Source organism: Choloepus didactylus, chromosome 17 (genome assembly GCF_015220235.1).
Source record: "Choloepus didactylus isolate mChoDid1 chromosome 17, mChoDid1.pri, whole genome shotgun sequence".
In the NCBI taxonomy this organism is placed as follows: Eukaryota; Metazoa; Chordata; class Mammalia; order Pilosa; family Megalonychidae; genus Choloepus; species Choloepus didactylus.
The window spans coordinates 62,612,958-62,632,915 of record NC_051323.1 but is presented as its reverse complement, the minus strand read 5'-3'; the positions used below and the strand labels follow the sequence as shown (position 1 = coordinate 62,632,915).

At 38.9% G+C, this 19,958-nt stretch overlaps 1 protein-coding gene across 5 annotated transcripts in view; it reads right to left on the bottom strand.

The window, feature by feature from the left end:
- Positions 1-18,503, bottom strand: part of CDC16 (cell division cycle 16) — a 62,652-nt gene extending 44,149 nt beyond the window's left edge. For 4 of the 5 annotated variants that reach the window (XR_005212306.1, XR_005212304.1, XR_005212305.1 and 1 more), the window contains exons 1-12: positions 18,335-18,503; positions 16,728-16,782; positions 16,537-16,634; positions 15,497-15,535; positions 15,021-15,161; positions 10,094-10,148; positions 9,904-10,001; positions 8,864-8,902; positions 8,388-8,528; positions 3,200-3,359; positions 2,059-2,150; positions 1,318-1,451 (exon numbers count right to left, since the gene is read on the bottom strand). Coding sequence is in view for 2 of the 5 variants with exons in the window: in XM_037806531.1 (XP_037662459.1) it covers positions 1,318-1,451; positions 2,059-2,150; positions 3,200-3,359; positions 8,388-8,528; positions 8,864-8,902; positions 9,904-10,001; positions 10,094-10,148; positions 15,021-15,161; positions 15,497-15,535; positions 16,537-16,634; positions 16,728-16,782; positions 18,335-18,382 (1,100 nt within the window). In the remaining 3 variants the exon portion in view is untranslated. Of the gene's footprint in view, positions 1-1,317; positions 1,452-2,058; positions 2,151-3,199; positions 3,360-8,387; positions 8,529-8,863; positions 8,903-9,903; positions 10,002-10,093; positions 10,149-11,699; positions 11,869-15,020; positions 15,162-15,496; positions 15,536-16,536; positions 16,635-16,727; positions 16,783-18,334 lie in introns of those variants that run through there. The other variant, XM_037806532.1, reaches the window with a different exon arrangement.
- Between the last annotated feature and the right edge of the window lie 1,455 nt (positions 18,504-19,958).

Here is a 19,958-nt window from a genome sequence, read left to right as displayed (position 1 = left end):
AATGAAAGACAAAAATCGATAAATGGGACCATCTCAAAATTAAAAACTTCTGTACTTCAAAGGACTTTGTCAGGAAAGTAAAAAAGGCAGCCTACGCATTGGGAGAAAATATTTAGAAACCACATATCCAGTAAGGGTTAAATACCAGACTATACAAAGAAATCCTATAACGCAACAATAAAAAAAACAACCCAATTTAAAAATGGGCAAAAGACTTGAATAGACATTTTTCCAAAGAGGAAACGCAAATGGCCAAAAAGCACATGAAAAGATGCTCAACATCACTAGCTAATGGGGAAATACAAATCAAAACCACAATGAGATATCAATTCACACCTACTAGAATGGACATTATTTAAAAACCAGAAAATAACATGTGTTGGAGAGGACGTGGAGAAAGAGGAACACTTGTTCATTATTGACAGGAATGTAAAATGGTGCAGCTGCTGGGAAAAGAGTTTGGTGGTTCCTCAGCAAGTTAAATATAAAACTACCACATGACCTGGCAAAAGTATTGATTTAGTAGTATCTGACTTATATTTTTTCCAACAGATAAAGAGTTCTGTTCATCTCTAGATTACTGAACCCTAGCTACCTACAGCTACAAAGACCAACCCAAGCATCCAACAACAGATGAATGGATAAACAAAATGTAGTATACCCTAACAACGGAACTTTTTCAGCCATAAAAAGGAATGAATTTCTGATACATGCAACAACATGGATAAACTTTGAAGATATCATGTTGAGTGAAATAAGTCAGACACAAAAGAACAAATATTATAAGATCTCAATGACATGAAGCAAATTCAGAGAGTCAGAAAAGAGAACAACAAGTTGCCAGGGGCAGAAGTGGGGATAGGGAATGGGAAGTTAATGCTCTGTTTGGAGTGATGGATAAGTTTTGGTAATGGATGGTGGTGATAGTAGCACAAGAGTATGAATGTAATTAATACCACTGAATTATATATTTGAATTATGGTTAAAAGGGGCAAGTTTGTATATATGCTACTAGAAAATTAAAAAGAAAACAAAACATAGGGCTGTTCAACACAAAGAAGGAACCCTGATGTAAACTATGGATGACAGTTAATTGTACAATTATAATAATACTGTTTTATCAATTTTAACAAAGGTACCACACTAATGCAAAGTGTTAATAAAAGGGAAAACTGGTATGTGTTGGGGGAGGGGTGCTATATGGGAATTCTTTATTTTCTGCATGATTTTTCTGTAAATCTACAAATTCTTTAATAAAAAATAAAAGATAAATTGAAGTCCTTATGTTCCCACACAAAAGCAAATGCAAACACTTACACAGAAGTAAGTTTGTAGCACATTTTAAAATCACAGTTATAATAATGTCTTTCAGCTAAAGATACTACCACATCCAGATTGTCTTGCAAGCCATCTACAGATTCAGGGATGACAGTTTCACTAGGCTTATTATACTGAAACACAGAGAAATTTAAACATAAATTAAATGAGCAATAACAAATAAAAAAGCAGACCCAATTTGTGTTTGGCCCAAGTGTTTAAATGATTTGCACAAGGACATGTGTGAGCCTCTGAAAAGTTCTTTAACCTCATTTCATCAGTATTCTTCTCAGTAAGTTTAATTTTCTTCTCAATTTTATCACAATATTCCATGGTAAGAGGTATTTTACAAAGTAGAAGTTCAGGAAGCATAAGGTTTCATTTTCATGCCACCTTACTGTTTACTTGATAATTCAATCCTTTAGTATAAGGAGTCCTTGGGAAGAAGACAGAGACTTTTGGAAGCTTTTTAAAGAATCACATCATATATTTTAAATAATCTAATTGTATTCTTGAAAATGTGCTAAATTAGTAAGAATTATTTTTTTTAAAACTTTAATTGTATGGACATAGTAAGCCTTCCTGTCATATTACTAAGTTCTACTTCTATGAGAGAAGCAACTTAAGATTAGTAATAGGAAAATACCATGCTTGATTAATTAGTAAAAGAACAGAGGTCAAATTTAATAGAAGAAATAAAATATTTACATAAAGCTAACACTAACTTTTGTTTTTACTTACCTTTTTTAATTTGTTCTCAAATAGAAAACGTAGCAATTCCTGTTCCTCAGTACACAGCTTGCTAAGAGGTAGTGATTCAAGAAGTTCTTTTTCTTAAAAATGTTGAGGAAAAAAAGAATGCTTTCATAATACTTATGGGAGAAAAAAAAAACTTCAGCAATTAAAAATATTCCATAGTTTTTGGTCTAAGTAAATCAAAGTCACAAGAGGAAATAACATCAAAATGTACCAGAGAAAATTAACAAAATGGTCCCCAAACCTGGATGAGGAGAATCACCTGGAGGGTGGGCTGAAAATCTTTTCTACGGAGAAGGCCCAAGAAGTCTCCCAGGTGACTTTAATCATCAGTCAGAATCAAAAAACTGCTAGGCCATAGTTTCTCAACCTTAGCACTACTGACATTTTGGGCCAGACAATTCTTTGCTCTAGGGACATGTCCTGTGCATAACAGGTTGTTTAGCAGCATCTCTGACCTCTATCCCCAGATACCAAAAGCAGTCTCCCCCCACCTCAGCCCACAAGTTGTGAAAGCCAAAATGTCTCCAGTCATTGCCAAATGTCCACTGGGGGGGGGAGGGCTGCCCCTGGTTGAGAACTGCTGCACTAAGCTACACCTATGTTTGAATCCCATCAATACAACAACCACATTTTCTGATTGTTTATCCACCTCCAAATCACCGCAGACATTCCAGATCAGTGGTTCTCAAGCCTTGTTGTGCATTAGCATCATCTGGAAAGCTTTAAACTACACTGATGCCAGGGCCCCACATCCAGAGATTCTGATTCAAATGATCCGGAGTTCGGGCCTAGACACTGAAATGATTTTAAAACGCCTAAGGAATTCTTAAGTGCAGGCAGGTTAAGAATCACTAAATTACACTACAATCTTGGTTTATACTACCACAAATCACTTTTCAGAGAGGCAGCCTGAGCACATCACAATCCTTAAGGATTCTGATAGCAAGAGGTGCTATATAATATTGCATTTTGCCAAGTGCTTCATATTTGAAGACATTAAGGAAGTTAATACGTCTTTTTTAAACCTGCGCACTGCCTGCCCTTGATTCTATAGATTTCAGAAAAAAAAAAAATCTAAACAATATTAATTGTGCTAAACATAAAAACACCTTAATTTCCAAACCTTCTTGTGCTGTCAACATATGGTGTGATGTTAAAAGATCAAATGCTTCAAAGCAGTAGACATCGAGCTTCAAAGCTTCTTTGTAGCTGTAGGTAGCTAGGGTTCGGTTATCTAGAGCATCATAGATTTTCCCTCGCAAGAGACAAATAGAACTCTTTATCTGTTGGGAAAACATGACCCAAATACTACTAAGTCAGTATTTTTTAACCTAAGTTTTTATCAAAAACTATAAATTAATGAAGCACTGAAAAATTAATTTACATCTAAAAGGATTTGGTTCATCCCAACTGTCAAAGCATAGTAAAATTAACAGAAGCATGAAAGCAACATAGAAAGCTTCTTTAGTCTATCTTCTCGGGGCTCTTATTACATTATTCCAACAAATCTTTATAACTTATGTACATACCACTGCTACTATGTTCATTATTTGTTTTGTCCTAAACAGAGTAATGATTTAGAGACAGCAAACAGAGAACTGATTGATCTATCTATCCATCTAACTATCTAAACTTTATGATAGGTAGTTTGATAGAGGAGTCTCAATGAAGAGATCTTAGTATATATCAGAAAAATGGAGGCAACTGTTAAGACTATGGCTTTCTGAAACTGGACAGACCTGAGTTCAAATCCCAGCTCTGCCACTTACAGTGCCCTTGGACAAGTTATTTACCCTCACTTGGCCTCAGTTTCCTTTCCTCATCTGTAAAAAGGCAAAGACACTATCTAACTTATAGGGTTCTTGTGAGGATTAAATGTGATAATATCTATAACAAAACTTCGTAAAGTATTCAATAAACAGCAGGTATCTTACTACTATGTTAACAATAGGACATGGAAATGGGACTTACATTCAAGACTCTAAACCTCAAACAATACATAACTGGGTTTAAAAATGATCCAGAGTTGGGCAACCAACATGATTAAGGGAAAGAAAGAGATTCATCAAAACATCAAAATTTACAAAATAATGGAGGACATTATGAGAGGATATTAGACCCAGGCTAATTAGCTGAGTTGTAAAAAAAAAAAAAAAAAAAAAAAAAAAAGCAATTTCATAAAATAAATAATGCATTACAAATAAATCATGCATTTCTTAGCTGATAAATTAATCATTGAAAGGTCCAAAAATAATAAGGATGTATTCCTTTTTGAAGTGAAAAATAGAGCAACCAAGCTCTTTTATATATGTATTTCTTAGCAGAAAAAACAATGTATTTCTCAGCACACAAATTAATGGATGAGAGGTCAAAAAAGGGGGCAGAGGAACCCACCTAAAAATATGTAATGTTCCTAACTTTTGAGGTGAAAAGCAGAGCAAACAAGTTTTCTCATAAATGTTGTAAAATAACTGACAAGATGGGGAAATTAGTGGGTGACAGCTAAGGTGTATGGGGTTTCTTTATGGAGTAATGAAAATGTTCTAAAATTGACTGTGGTGAGGGGTACACAACTTTATAAATATACTAAAAACCATCAAATCATATACTTTAAATGGATGAATTGCATGGTACATGACTTATATCTCAATACAACAGTTAGCAACGCTAACATAACATTTTTTCTGATTCCAAAAAACAGTGTTTTATCCCCTCAAAATTAAACACTTTTGTACATCAAAAGACTCTGTCAGAAAAGTAAAAAGGCCACCTACACAATGAGAGATGATATTTGGAAACCTCATATCAGATAAGGGTTTAATATTCCAAATATATAAAGGGATCCTACAGCTCAACAACAGAAACACAAATAATTCAATTTAAAAATGGGCAAAAGACATGGACAGACACTTTTCTGGAGAGGAAATACAAACAGCTCAAAAACATATGAAAAAATGCTCAACTTCATTGGCTATTAGGAAAATGCAAATCAAAACCACAATGAGATATCATGTCACACCTAGCAGAATGGCCATTATCCAAAAAAACAGAAAATGACAAGTGCTGGAGAGGATGTGGAGAAAGAGGCACACTTATTCATTGTTGGTGGGAATGCAGAATGGTGCAACCACTTTTGAAGACAGTGTGGAGGTTCCTCAGGAAGCTAAGTATAGATTTGCCAAATGACCCAGCTATTTCATTGCTAGGCATATACTCAGAGGAAACGAAACTTAAGACACAAACGGACATCTGTAAACCGATATTTAATGCAGCATTATTCATGATTGCCAAGAGTGGGAAACAGCCCAAATGTCCATCAACGGAGGAGTGGATAGACAAACTGTGGTATATACACATGATGGAATACTATGCAGCTGTAAGACAGAACAAAGACATGGATCATATAATAATGTGGATGAACCCTGAGGACATTATGTTGAGTGAAGTTAGCCAGAAACAAAAGGACAGATACTGTATGGTCTCATTAATATGAACAAACATTAATGAACAAACTTTGAGAGTTAAAAGCTGACAACATAGGCTACCAGGAGATAGAAAGCAGGTAGAGATCCGTCATTTGATGCTGAAGGACTACAGAATGTTTAGCAGGATTGTTTGTATAGATCCAGAAATAGATAGCATAATACTGTGTGATGGGGGCACAGTATTGTAAGTACATCAAACAAAGATGCCTGTGAGTAAAGCTGAGAGAGGTGGGATAGGAGAATGTATGACACCAGAGGTAAAGATAGATGATAAAGACTGGGACTTCATAACTTGGCAAAAACTGGAGTGGCCCATGACTGTTACTAAATGTACAAACATAAAAATGTTTTCACATGTGGGAGAGCAAATGAATGTCACCCATGCAGAGTGTTGAAAAAGGGATGGTATTTGGGAAAAAACATAAAGCAAACTGGAGTCTATGGTCAATAGTAACATTATAATATGCTTCCATTAAATGTAACAAAGGCAATACACCAAAGCTAAGTGGGTATGAGAGGGGATATAGGGGAGGGATACGAGATTCTTGGTAGTGGTGCTGTTTTCTGTCCTTACTATTATATTGCACTATATGACATGTTATTTTTCTCTTTATCATTTTTTTAATTATTCACTTAAAAAAAAAAACAAAAAACTTTTTTTGTAGCAATCAATATGTTCAAGTGCTGATTGTGGTGATAAATGTACAACTTCATGATGATACTGTGAACAACTGATTGTACACTGTGGATAAATGTATGGTATGTGAACATAACTATAAAATTGTAGGAAAAAATATAAATAGGAGTAAAAATGTTGGAGAAAACATGGAGAGAGGGATGTACCTATCTACTGTTGAAGAGCAGGCAGAATGGTGTAGCCTTTCAGGAGGTCAGTGTGGTGGTTCCACAAAAAGCTAAGTATGTGGGGGCCATGGGGTCCTGCAACCTCATTATGGGGTATGTCATTAGAAGATCTGAGAGCAGAGACATGAATGGACATTTGTACACCGGTGTTCATGGAGGCAGTGTTCATGATTTGCAATGAGTGGAGGTGTCCTAAGTGTACACTGAGGAACAGAATGGTGAACTGTGGTGTATGCATGCAATGGAATATTGAGCAACTGCAAGATGGAGTGAAACTGTGAGACATGCAACGAGGTGAATGGATCCTGTACACAGCATTTTGAGTGAAGTACGCCAGAAAGAAAGGCAAACGCTATAATGCCTCACCAATATGGACTAACTACAATGTGTAAACTCAGAATTGAATCTTAGAACACAGTTTAAGGGAACGATTACTGTAATGGACCCTGGATTGTAAGCTCTTACAGCAGTCAAATCTGTTCCTGAATTGTAATGACTATCTCCAAACTCTAAGATGCTGATCCCCTAGTGTATAACCTGATTGGTCTCTGGAACTTTAGGTATCTCTGTGACACATGAAAGTCAGAGCTAGAGCTCGGCAGATATGAATGTCAGTATAAGCGCATACAGCAACTGTTAAAAAATTTAAAAAATTTTAAAAAGCTGAAAAAGAGTCAGACTTCAATTAGTGATATGAATGAAATAGATCTGATTAAGACTAGGGTAAACCAGGCCAAAGGGTAAAGGTCAAAACTGACTGTGTTTTAAAACTTCAACTTCCATGCGAGACCAAGGGAAGAGATGTCTATTTGGTACAGGATCTATATTTTCTAAACAGTATAACTCTACAGTCAGTTTGTTCAAACACCACAATTACATGGAACTTTGAGTAGGAAATCAGATATGGTAGGTTAGTATAGGTTAGAGTGAAATAGTGACACTTCCCAAAGTAATCTGGGCAGAGAATAAAAATATATTTACAGGGCCTCTTGAGGAGCTGGAAAGGATGCGGAGGTGTTGGACTTCCACACCTGGACTGATGCTGATGTAAATCACAAACACTGAGGACTGGTGGTTTGATATGCCGAGCCCTCTGTCTTGGGACTTGCCCTTTTGAGGCCACCTCCACCCATCCTTTGCAAAGGAAAGGCTAAACTTGCATATAATTGTGCCTAAGAGTCTCCCCCTGAGTGCCTCTTTGTTACTCAGATGTGGTCCTCTCTCTCTAATTAAGCCACTTTGGCAGGGGATCCCACTGCCCTCCCCGCTACCTGGGACTTGACTCCCAGGGGTATAAATCTTCCTGGCAATGCAGGAAATGACTCCTGGGGATGAATCTGGACCTGGCATCTTGGGATTGAGAACATCTTCTTGACCAAAAGGGGGATGTGAAATAAAATGAAATAAAGCTTCAGTGGCTGAGAGATTTCAAATGGAGTCAAGAGGTCACTCTGGTGGACATTCTTATGCACTATATAGATAACATCTCTTAGGTTTTAATGTATTGGAATAGCTAGAAGTAAATACCTGAAGTTATTAAACTTCAACCCAATAGTCTGGACTGCAGAAGAGGATTGTATAACAATGTAGATTACAAGGGGTGACAGTGTGATTGTGAAAACCTTGTGGATCACACTCCCTTTATCTAGTGTATGGATGGAAGAGTAGAAAAATGGGGACAAAAACTAAATAAAAAATGGGGTGGAATGTGGGGGATGGTTTGGGTGTTCTTTTCTACTTTTATTTTTTATTCTTATTCTGATTCTTTCCAGTGTAAGGAAAAAGTTCAACACTAGATTGGGGTGATGAATGTATAACTACATGATGGTACAGTGAACAGTTGATTGTACACCATGGATGATTGTATGGTATGTGAATGTATTTCAATAAAACTGAATTTAATTAAAAAAAACAAACAAAAACAAAGAAAAACACACAGCATTTTAGATCACTCATACTTACTGATGACTGTGACATTTCCCAGTCATTGGAAGAGTCTTTCAAGCTACTTTCATCCTTCAAGTATTTTTCAAATAATCTTTTGTTGATTGGTTCTTCCATATCAAGGATATCAAGAGCCTGCTGGTGCTCTTTTGCAGCATACTGTGTAGAAAATGCAAATACTGCCATCACCATGACGTCTATCACTAAATATATACAAACATAATCTAGATTTTCAAAAGGGAAATAGACATTATATCCATTCATTATGTAAGTTAAGAATGTCTAAAACAGAATTTTTTCATGTATGTCAGCTTTTAGTAAATGGAGAATCAATATTTTACAACAAACAATACGAAAATAAAGAACATTAACTCATGAAATAGTTTATTAAACTGCCAAGCTACATTACAAAAATCCTCACAAATATATAAGGAAGGCATTACAAATAAAATTAAACTTTTAGCAAATATAAATGAAATTAAAAGCATACTTACATGACACCTAGCTGCAAGGTAGCGGCATGCTTCATACAACTAGAAAAGAAATTAATCTATTTTTAAAAATGGTCAAAATAATAAGCATCTTCACTTTAAAAGAATCTACAAGCATGAAGTGAAAAAAACAATTTTCATAATTTGTCCTTTGACTCTTGCATTAAAAGTATTGCAAACTCTTTAGCCTGTGTTCATCAGGAGCCTACTGTTTACTTGGTACTGAGAATTCAAAAAGGGGTAAGGACCTGACCTCAATAAGGTTACAGTGCACTGTGGTAAGGACCACAAAAAAAGGACCAGTAATATGAAGAAGGAAACACCTGCAGGCGGAAAGGGTAAGTTGGGAGAAGTCAGGAAAGACTTAACAAAGAAAGTCATATTTTGACTGCGCCTGGAAAAACGAGAAATTGAAGGAGTGAGAAGTATTCCAGGTACTAAGTATGAATAATTGTTCCATATTCGAGAAACTACAAGGCTCAACACCACTGGAGTGCATGTGTATGAGTTAATGGTGTTGGTGGTTAGAGGTGGGCCGACAGAAATCATAAAGGACCTTGGTGTCTACTAATGCATTTTGATTTTCTCCTGTAGGTGATGGGAAATCACTGAATGATTTTCCAAGTGACACAATCAGACCTGTGTTTTAGGAAGATCACCCTAGTGATAGCTTGAAAGATGAACTAAAGACAGGGAAGGTGAGAAAGGAGAAAGATGACACTGGATAAAAGAGATAAGAAAAGAGGCTATAATGACAGAACAGAGAAAGTAAAGGCCCGATACGTATGAGCAGCAGTAAAATGGAAAGGAATATTCACGATTTCAACAGCTCTTTAGAAATCTGGATTTTTAGAAATGACTAGATTGACAGCAGGAGGAAAAGGTGACTGACAATAGGAATAAGAAATGTTCTCTCCAGATTCAATAAGAAAAAATAGAATCCTTCAAAATAATTTTGACATAAAAGAACACACACCTAAAATACTAACCCAGTGGCATTTTTTAAAGTTTTGGAACCCTGCAGAGCTCACACAATTACTTACTTTGTCTAGTTTTCGTGACCGAAGCGCATGGGCTGCTCTGTGATATTGTGCTGTTAGGTAAAGACACTGAGCCAACCAATAAATGTCCTGGGGCTCCTCTGGGGGAAAAAAAAAGTACATAAATGGTCACAGGTGCAAGTGGAGGCAAGATTAGAGAAATTGGGGGGAAAAAACAGCTTTTGTCACTTACCATGAGAGAGTGAAGCTACCTTATCTGCCCAAAATAGAGCACTTTGATACTGTTGCTGTTTAAAAAAAAAAAAGTGGTTACTGTACAATCTCAATAGTTTTAAATAGACACCTAATATTATAATGCTATAGAATACATCAATATCTTTTTTAAATTAACTTTATCAAATAAAAAAACATTTCCAAACAAAACAAAGCAAAGCAATGGGAAAAACAAATATCCTGAAACAATTTCATTTCTTCCAATACAACATCTTAATACAATAATTTTTTACCAGTAATAGGAGTCTATCTCAGGGTAGAGTTCTATCTATCTCAGAGTGAGTCCTAGTTCAAAGGAAAAAAGTATTATTGTAAGATCTCTGATATACACAGTTCACAGAGGCAGTTTTTTTTGTAACTTGTACACTTCAAAAGTGTATTGGCAAGTAATCTAAAACAGAAAATAATTTAAATGACTATTTTGCAATCAGCACTTCTTACGCTGATACTTAATAATGACACTTTCAGTGAGCTGTTAATCCCGAAGTGGAGTTCAGTAGGAAGAACAGTTTACTCATATACCTTACATAATACAGTTTTAATTCTAGTAACACTCAAATAAAAATATGGCACATTAATGAAGCTTCACTGATCAAGGAGAAAAAAAAATCACCTGCTCTAACCAATGTTAAAAATGAAGAAGCTAACTGTGTGAAGCCACCAGCAGTCCTAAATCACAAGTTTCCCATGACAATCTGTAGTGCCCATTCTGGTTCTCAGTTTTTCTATCATCTTTGCCTCAGTCTCTCTGGATGCAAACCAGGAAGTCTGCTGCCAGTTAAGTTGGGAGAAGGAAACCTTAGGAGATGGTTACAATCTGCAATACTTTGTATGAAGCATGGTTTTTCCCTTTCTCCTTTCCTTTTACCAGGAGAGCACACATTTAAATTAAAATTAAATGACATCATAATCGGATACTGTTGATTCTGGAGACACTTTCTTTCCTTAAACACTTTTCGTTCATCAGGTAGTGCAGGGAACGCGGACGTAGTGAATGAGAATTTGAAAACCTATTGATTTAACAAACTTGTTTACATCTTCATTCAATTGCATTCAGCCAAATAAGAATTACAACTAACCCTCTAAAAAAATTTCTAACAGCAAGCTAAATTCAAAGACCACCCTGCAACCTTCCTCCTAAAATAGTCGTTCAACTTCCATTTAGGACTAAATATTTATTTAGCGCCTTGCTTGTACCCCGGTGCTAAGCTGGCTGCAGAGTGGAACCTCAAACAGGTGCAAGGCTTATCCCAGCACTTATGTGGCTTTCATTCCAAATGTTCCTCATCTCCCAGGCTGCATCTGAGGGCTAAGAGAGTGTAGGAGAAACAACAAACAGGGCGCACTCGCTTGGGGGGCGGTGGCGAGGCAGGGGTTTACTCCAAAACCGAAAGCTCAGGGCCGGTCCAATCTCCCCACCACGAACCCTGATGACAGTTACCCCCGGCCCCCCCCTCCCTGGCCCTTGCGGCAACGGGCTCAAGGTCGGCCTCTTCTCACAAGCCCCGGGGCCCACGCTTCTCCGGGTCTGGCCGCCCCTCACGCCCGGTGCCCGGGAGCCGCACCTGGTCGATGTACTGCCGGACGCGCTTCCGCAACCGCTCCAGGTTCATGGTCGCGCGGGCCCGGGGAGCGCGCGCCGCAGCGCAGGGGCCGGGCTAAGCCGGGGCCGAGCGCCCGACGTCCCCGCCTTGGCGCGTTCCCCTCCTTCCTGCCGCCCGCCGCCGCCCGTACCCCGACCCCACGCTCGGCCACCGGGCCGCTCCGGCTCTTCCTCTGGGCGCCGTGCTCCCGACCAGATCCCGCCCCCGGCGTGTTCCCTGCAAACGGTTCCCCATGGGCGCTGGAAACGGGTGTCGCGCCGTTGGTTCCGAGGCGCCCTCGTGTTCCTGGTGGTCTTTGAAGGCTGCGCCAGGGGGGTCGCGTGGGCTTGGGAGGTTCCTGGGAGGGGTGGGTTCTTGGCCAGTCTCTTTCTGCCATGGGACGCCTTTCCTTTGCAACGTAAATCTCAGGACACGCAGCATATTCATTTGTTAATGTGGCCATTCATTCATTAATTCATTCTCAGTGGGTCGCGGGTTGCACACTGCTCATTGTGGGCCGGGCTTTGAGTCCTGGAGAGCCCAAGGGGCAGGTGTTATTTGCTGGAGGAATCTTGTAGCCCACGGGGAAAATTCATGCAAAGTTCAGGCAGAATACACAATGATTAAGAGCCTGGCCTCTACTGACAATCTGTCTGGATTTAAGACCAGCTCCTGCTTCCTACTTATGTAGTGTTAGACAAGCAACTTAATACCTCGATGCCTCGGTGTTCTCATCTGTAAATCGGAGATAATGATAATACCTACCTCACAGGTATCTTGTGAGGATTAAATTACTATGCACACAACCACCAGGTACTGGCACACAGTAAATGAGATATAAACGTTTGCTCTTATTGCTATATATTTGATCCTAACACATCAAAGTGTCCTTTTCACATTGTCTTTTGGCAAAATCCAAAAGGCTCATCTCTCAACTTCAGGAAGAGGGAATTGTGATCAAAACAGGTAAAAACTAAAAATGCTGATTTACTAAAACTACTTGAAATACACACAATGGAATATCATTCAGCAATTTAAAAAAAAAAAAAGAGTGAAGTGCTGATACATGCTGCAAGGTGGGTGAACCTTGAAAACTTTGTGCTCATTGAAAGAAGTCAGTCACAAAAGGCTATATATTGTTTAATTCCATTTATGTGAAATGTTTAGAGTAGGCAAATCCATAGAGACAGAGGATAGGTAGGGTAGATTGGTGGGCAGGGGATGTGGAGTGATGCTAAAGGGTACAGTCTCTTTTTGAAGTGATGAAAATGTTCTAAAATTAATTTCGGTAATGGCTGCACAACTCTGTGAATATACTAAAATTTGTTGAATTGTACACTCTAAATGGGCATATTGTATGGTATGGAAATATATCTCAGTAAGGCTATTTAAAAACCTTTGAGAATTTGAATGCAGAACAAAACTTTTCAACAAATATTTTTGACCTGACTCAATGTGCCCAACATAGTGTTAACAGTTAGAAGTGCAAAGATGAAAAGTTATTTGCACTGCCTTAAGAGAGCTCACAGTCTAGTAGAAGAAGCAGATGTATGAATGTATAAATGCAATGCTGCAAGACTCAGGAAGGCACAGTGAAGAAACCAATGAGGGAACAGTCATTACTACCCATCTGAAATATCAGGTGATGTGTAAGCAGTGGAAATGAAGATGAAATAAACTAAGCCTTCTTCCCCATAATGAAGTAAAACAATTTAATAAAAGCATTACATTGTTATTAAAAAAATTAATACAGAAAAATAATAAGTAAAGTCAATAGGCAAGATAGGTTATTGTAGTGGTCCCTAGATTGTAAGCTCTTATAGCAGTCACATCTATTCCTGAATTTTAATGGCTATCTCCAAACTCTGAGATGCTGATTGCTTTGTGTATAACCTGGTTGGTCTCTGGTACTTTGGGTATCTGTGTGACACCTGAAACTCAGAGCTAGAGTTCAGCAGATATGAATGTCAGTATTAGCGCATACGGAAACTATTTAAAAAGCTGAAAAACCGCCCAGACTTCTGTTAGACATATGAATGACGCAGATCTGGTTGGGACTAAGGCAAATCAGGCCAAAGGGTAAAGGACGACACTGACTGTGTTTTCAAACTTCAACTTCTGTGTGAGAACAAGGGAAGAGATGTTTATTTGGTGCAGGATATATGTCTTCTACAGCACACTAAATAATTTAACTTGTACGGTCAATTTATTCAAACACCATAATTACATGGAACTTTGAATAGGAAGTGAGATCTGGTAGGTTTGTACAGGTTAGTGTGAAATAGCAATACATCCCAAAGTAATTTGGGCAGAGAATAAAAACATATATGCAGTGTCTCCCTGAGGCGCTCGGGGAAAATGCGGAAATGTTGGATGTCCCCACCTGGGTTATTACTGATATTCTCACAAACATTGAGAACTGACAATTTGGTATGCTGAGCCCTCATTCTTGGGGCTTGCCATTATGAAGCTTGTTACTGCAAAGGAGAGGCTAAGCCTACTTATAATTGGGCCTAAGAGTCTCCCCCTGAGTGCCTGTTTGTTGCTCAGATGTGGCCCTCTCTCTCTCTAGCTGAGCCAACTCGGCAAGTGAACTCACTGCCGTCTCCCCTACATGGGACATGACTCCCAGGGGTGTAAATCTCCCTGGCAATGCAGGATATGACTCCCAGGGATGAGCCTGGACCCGGCATCCTGGGATTGAAAAAATCTTCTTGACCAAAAGGGGGAAGCTAAATGAAACAAAATAAAGTTTCAGTGGCTGAGAGATTTCAAATGGAGTCAAGAGGTCACTCTGGAGGGCATTCTTATGCACTATATATGTATCCCTTTTTAGGTTTTAGTGTATTGGACTAGCTAGAAATAAATACCTGAAACTATCAAACTCCAACCCAGTAGCCTTGATTCTTGAAGACAATTGTATAACTGTATTTTACATGGGGTGACAGTGTGATTGTGAAAACCTTGTGGATCACACTCCCTTTATCTAGTGTATGGATGGAAGAGTAGAAAAATGGGGACAAAAACTAAATAAAAAATGGGGTGGAATGTGGGGGATGGTTTGGGTGTTCTTTTCTACTTTTATTTTTTATTCTTATTCTGATTCTTTCCAGTGTAAGGAAAAAGTTCAACACTAGATTGGGGTGATGAATGTATAACTACATGATGGTACAGTGAACAGTTGATTGTACACCATGGATGATTGTATGGTATGTGAATGTATTTCAATAAAACTGAATTTAATTAAAAAAAACAAACAAAAACAAAGAAAAACACACAGCATTTTAGATCACTCATACTTACTGATGACTGTGACATTTCCCAGTCATTGGAAGAGTCTTTCAAGCTACTTTCATCCTTCAAGTATTTTTCAAATAATCTTTTGTTGATTGGTTCTTCCATATCAAGGATATCAAGAGCCTGCTGGTGCTCTTTTGCAGCATACTGTGTAGAAAATGCAAATACTGCCATCACCATGACGTCTATCACTAAATATATACAAACATAATCTAGATTTTCAAAAGGGAAATAGACATTATATCCATTCATTATGTAAGTTAAGAATGTCTAAAACAGAATTTTTTCATGTATGTCAGCTTTTAGTAAATGGAGAATCAATATTTTACAACAAACAATACGAAAATAAAGAACATTAACTCATGAAATAGTTTATTAAACTGCCAAGCTACATTACAAAAATCCTCACAAATATATAAGGAAGGCATTACAAATAAAATTAAACTTTTAGCAAATATAAATGAAATTAAAAGCATACTTACATGACACCTAGCTGCAAGGTAGCGGCATGCTTCATACAACTAGAAAAGAAATTAATCTATTTTTAAAAATGGTCAAAATAATAAGCATCTTCACTTTAAAAGAATCTACAAGCATGAAGTGAAAAAAACAATTTTCATAATTTGTCCTTTGACTCTTGCATTAAAAGTATTGCAAACTCTTTAGCCTGTGTTCATCAGGAGCCTACTGTTTACTTGGTACTGAGAATTCAAAAAGGGGTAAGGACCTGACCTCAATAAGGTTACAGTGCACTGTGGTAAGGACCACAAAAAAAGGACCAGTAATATGAAGAAGGAAACACCTGCAGGCGGAAAGGGTAAGTTGGGAGAAGTCAGGAAAGACTTAACAAAGAAAGTCATATTTTGACTGCGCCTGGAAAAACGAGAAATTGAAGGAGTGAGAAGTATTCCAGGTACTAAGTATGAATAATTGTTCCATATTCGAGAAACTACAAGGCTCAACACCACTGGAGTGCATGTGTATGAGTTAATGGTGTTGGTGGTTAGAGGTGGGCCGACAGAAATCATAAAGGACCTTGGTGTCTACTAATGCATTTTGATTTTCTCCTGTAGGTGATGGGAAATCACTGAATGATTTTCCAAGTGACACAATCAGACCTGTGTTTTAGGAAGATCACCCTAGTGATAGCTTGAAAGATGAACTAAAGACAGGGAAGGTGAGAAAGGAGAAAGATGACACTGGATAAAAGAGATAAGAAAAGAGGCTATAATGACAGAACAGAGAAAGTAAAGGCCCGATACGTATGAGCAGCAGTAAAATGGAAAGGAATATTCACGATTTCAACAGCTCTTTAGAAATCTGGATTTTTAGAAATGACTAGATTGACAGCAGGAGGAAAAGGTGACTGACAATAGGAATAAGAAATGTTCTCTCCAGATTCAATAAGAAAAAATAGAATCCTTCAAAATAATTTTGACATAAAAGAACACACACCTAAAATACTAACCCAGTGGCATTTTTTAAAGTTTTGGAACCCTGCAGAGCTCACACAATTACTTACTTTGTCTAGTTTTCGTGACCGAAGCGCATGGGCTGCTCTGTGATATTGTGCTGTTAGGTAAAGACACTGAGCCAACCAATAAATGTCCTGGGGCTCCTCTGGGGGAAAAAAAAAGTACATAAATGGTCACAGGTGCAAGTGGAGGCAAGATTAGAGAAATTGGGGGGAAAAAAACAGCTTTTGTCACTTACCATGAGAGAGTGAAGCTACCTTATCTGCCCAAAATAGAGCACTTTGATACTGTTGCTGTTTAAAAAAAAAAAAGTGGTTACTGTACAATCTCAATAGTTTTAAATAGACACCTAATATTATAATGCTATAGAATACATCAATATCTTTTTTAAATTAACTTTATCAAATAAAAAAACATTTCCAAACAAAACAAAGCAAAGCAATGGGAAAAACAAATATCCTGAAACAATTTCATTTCTTCCAATACAACATCTTAATACAATAATTTTTTACCAGTAATAGGAGTCTATCTCAGGGTAGAGTTCTATCTATCTCAGAGTGAGTCCTAGTTCAAAGGAAAAAAGTATTATTGTAAGATCTCTGATATACACAGTTCACAGAGGCAGTTTTTTTTGTAACTTGTACACTTCAAAAGTGTATTGGCAAGTAATCTAAAACAGAAAATAATTTAAATGACTATTTTGCAATCAGCACTTCTTACGCTGATACTTAATAATGACACTTTCAGTGAGCTGTTAATCCCGAAGTGGAGTTCAGTAGGAAGAACAGTTTACTCATATACCTTACATAATACAGTTTTAATTCTAGTAACACTCAAATAAAAATATGGCACATTAATGAAGCTTCACTGATCAAGGAGAAAAAAAAAATCACCTGCTCTAACCAATGTTAAAAATGAAGAAGCTAACTGTGTGAAGCCACCAGCAGTCCTAAATCACAAGTTTCCCATGACAATCTGTAGTGCCCATTCTGGTTCTCAGTTTTTCTATCATCTTTGCCTCAGTCTCTCTGGATGCAAACCAGGAAGTCTGCTGCCAGTTAAGTTGGGAGAAGGAAACCTTAGGAGATGGTTACAATCTGCAATACTTTGTATGAAGCATGGTTTTTCCCTTTCTCCTTTCCTTTTACCAGGAGAGCACACATTTAAATTAAAATTAAATGACATCATAATCGGATACTGTTGATTCTGGAGACACTTTCTTTCCTTAAACACTTTTCGTTCATCAGGTAGTGCAGGGAACGCGGACGTAGTGAATGAGAATTTGAAAACCTATTGATTTAACAAACTTGTTTACATCTTCATTCAATTGCATTCAGCCAAATAAGAATTACAACTAACCCTCTAAAAAAATTTCTAACAGCAAGCTAAATTCAAAGACCACCCTGCAACCTTCCTCCTAAAATAGTCGTTCAACTTCCATTTAGGACTAAATATTTATTTAGCGCCTTGCTTGTACCCCGGTGCTAAGCTGGCTGCAGAGTGGAACCTCAAACAGGTGCAAGGCTTATCCCAGCACTTATGTGGCTTTCATTCCAAATGTTCCTCATCTCCCAGGCTGCATCTGAGGGCTAAGAGAGTGTAGGAGAAACAACAAACAGGGCGCACTCGCTTGGGGGGCGGTGGCGAGGCAGGGGTTTACTCCAAAACCGAAAGCTCAGGGCCGGTCCAATCTCCCCACCACGAACCCTGATGACAGTTACCCCCGGCCCCCCCCTCCCTGGCCCTTGCGGCAACGGGCTCAAGGTCGGCCTCTTCTCACAAGCCCCGGGGCCCACGCTTCTCCGGGTCTGGCCGCCCCTCACGCCCGGTGCCCGGGAGCCGCACCTGGTCGATGTACTGCCGGACGCGCTTCCGCAACCGCTCCAGGTTCATGGTCGCGCGGGCCCGGGGAGCGCGCGCCGCAGCGCAGGGGCCGGGCTAAGCCGGGGCCGAGCGCCCGACGTCCCCGCCTTGGCGCGTTCCCCTCCTTCCTGCCGCCCGCCGCCGCCCGTACCCCGACCCCACGCTCGGCCACCGGGCCGCTCCGGCTCTTCCTCTGGGCGCCGTGCTCCCGACCAGATCCCGCCCCCGGCGTGTTCCCTGCAAACGGTTCCCCATGGGCGCTGGAAACGGGTGTCGCGCCGTTGGTTCCGAGGCGCCCTCGTGTTCCTGGTGGTCTTTGAAGGCTGCGCCAGGGGGGTCGCGTGGGCTTGGGAGGTTCCTGGGAGGGGTGGGTTCTTGGCCAGTCTCTTTCTGCCATGGGACGCCTTTCCTTTGCAACGTAAATCTCAGGACACGCAGCATATTCATTTGTTAATGTGGCCATTCATTCATTAATTCATTCTCAGTGGGTCGCGGGTTGCACACTGCTCATTGTGGGCCGGGCTTTGAGTCCTGGAGAGCCCAAGGGGCAGGTGTTATTTGCTGGAGGAATCTTGTAGCCCACGGGGAAAATTCATGCAAAGTTCAGGCAGAATACACAATGATTAAGAGCCTGGCCTCTACTGACAATCTGTCTGGATTTAAGACCAGCTCCTGCTTCCTACTTATGTAGTGTTAGACAAGCAACTTAATACCTCGATGCCTCGGTGTTCTCATCTGTAAATCGGAGATAATGATAATACCTACCTCACAGGTATCTTGTGAGGATTAAATTACTATGCACACAACCACCAGGTACTGGCACACAGTAAATGAGATATAAACGTTTGCTCTTATTGCTATATATTTGATCCTAACACATCAAAGTGTCCTTTTCACATTGTCTTTTGGCAAAATCCAAAAGGCTCATCTCTCAACTTCAGGAAGAGGGAATTGTGATCAAAACAGGTAAAAACTAAAAATGCTGATTTACTAAAACTACTTGAAATACACACAATGGAATATCATTCAGCAATTTAAAAAAAAAAAAAGAGTGAAGTGCTGATACATGCTGCAAGGTGGGTGAACCTTGAAAACTTTGTGCTCATTGAAAGAAGTCAGTCACAAAAGGCTATATATTGTTTAATTCCATTTATGTGAAATGTTTAGAGTAGGCAAATCCATAGAGACAGAGGATAGGTAGGGTAGATTGGTGGGCAGGGGATGTGGAGTGATGCTAAAGGGTACAGTCTCTTTTTGAAGTGATGAAAATGTTCTAAAATTAATTTCGGTAATGGCTGCACAACTCTGTGAATATACTAAAATTTGTTGAATTGTACACTCTAAATGGGCATATTGTATGGTATGGAAATATATCTCAGTAAGGCTATTTAAAAACCTTTGAGAATTTGAATGCAGAACAAAACTTTTCAACAAATATTTTTGACCTGACTCAATGTGCCCAACATAGTGTTAACAGTTAGAAGTGCAAAGATGAAAAGTTATTTGCACTGCCTTAAGAGAGCTCACAGTCTAGTAGAAGAAGCAGATGTATGAATGTATAAATGCAATGCTGCAAGACTCAGGAAGGCACAGTGAAGAAACCAAT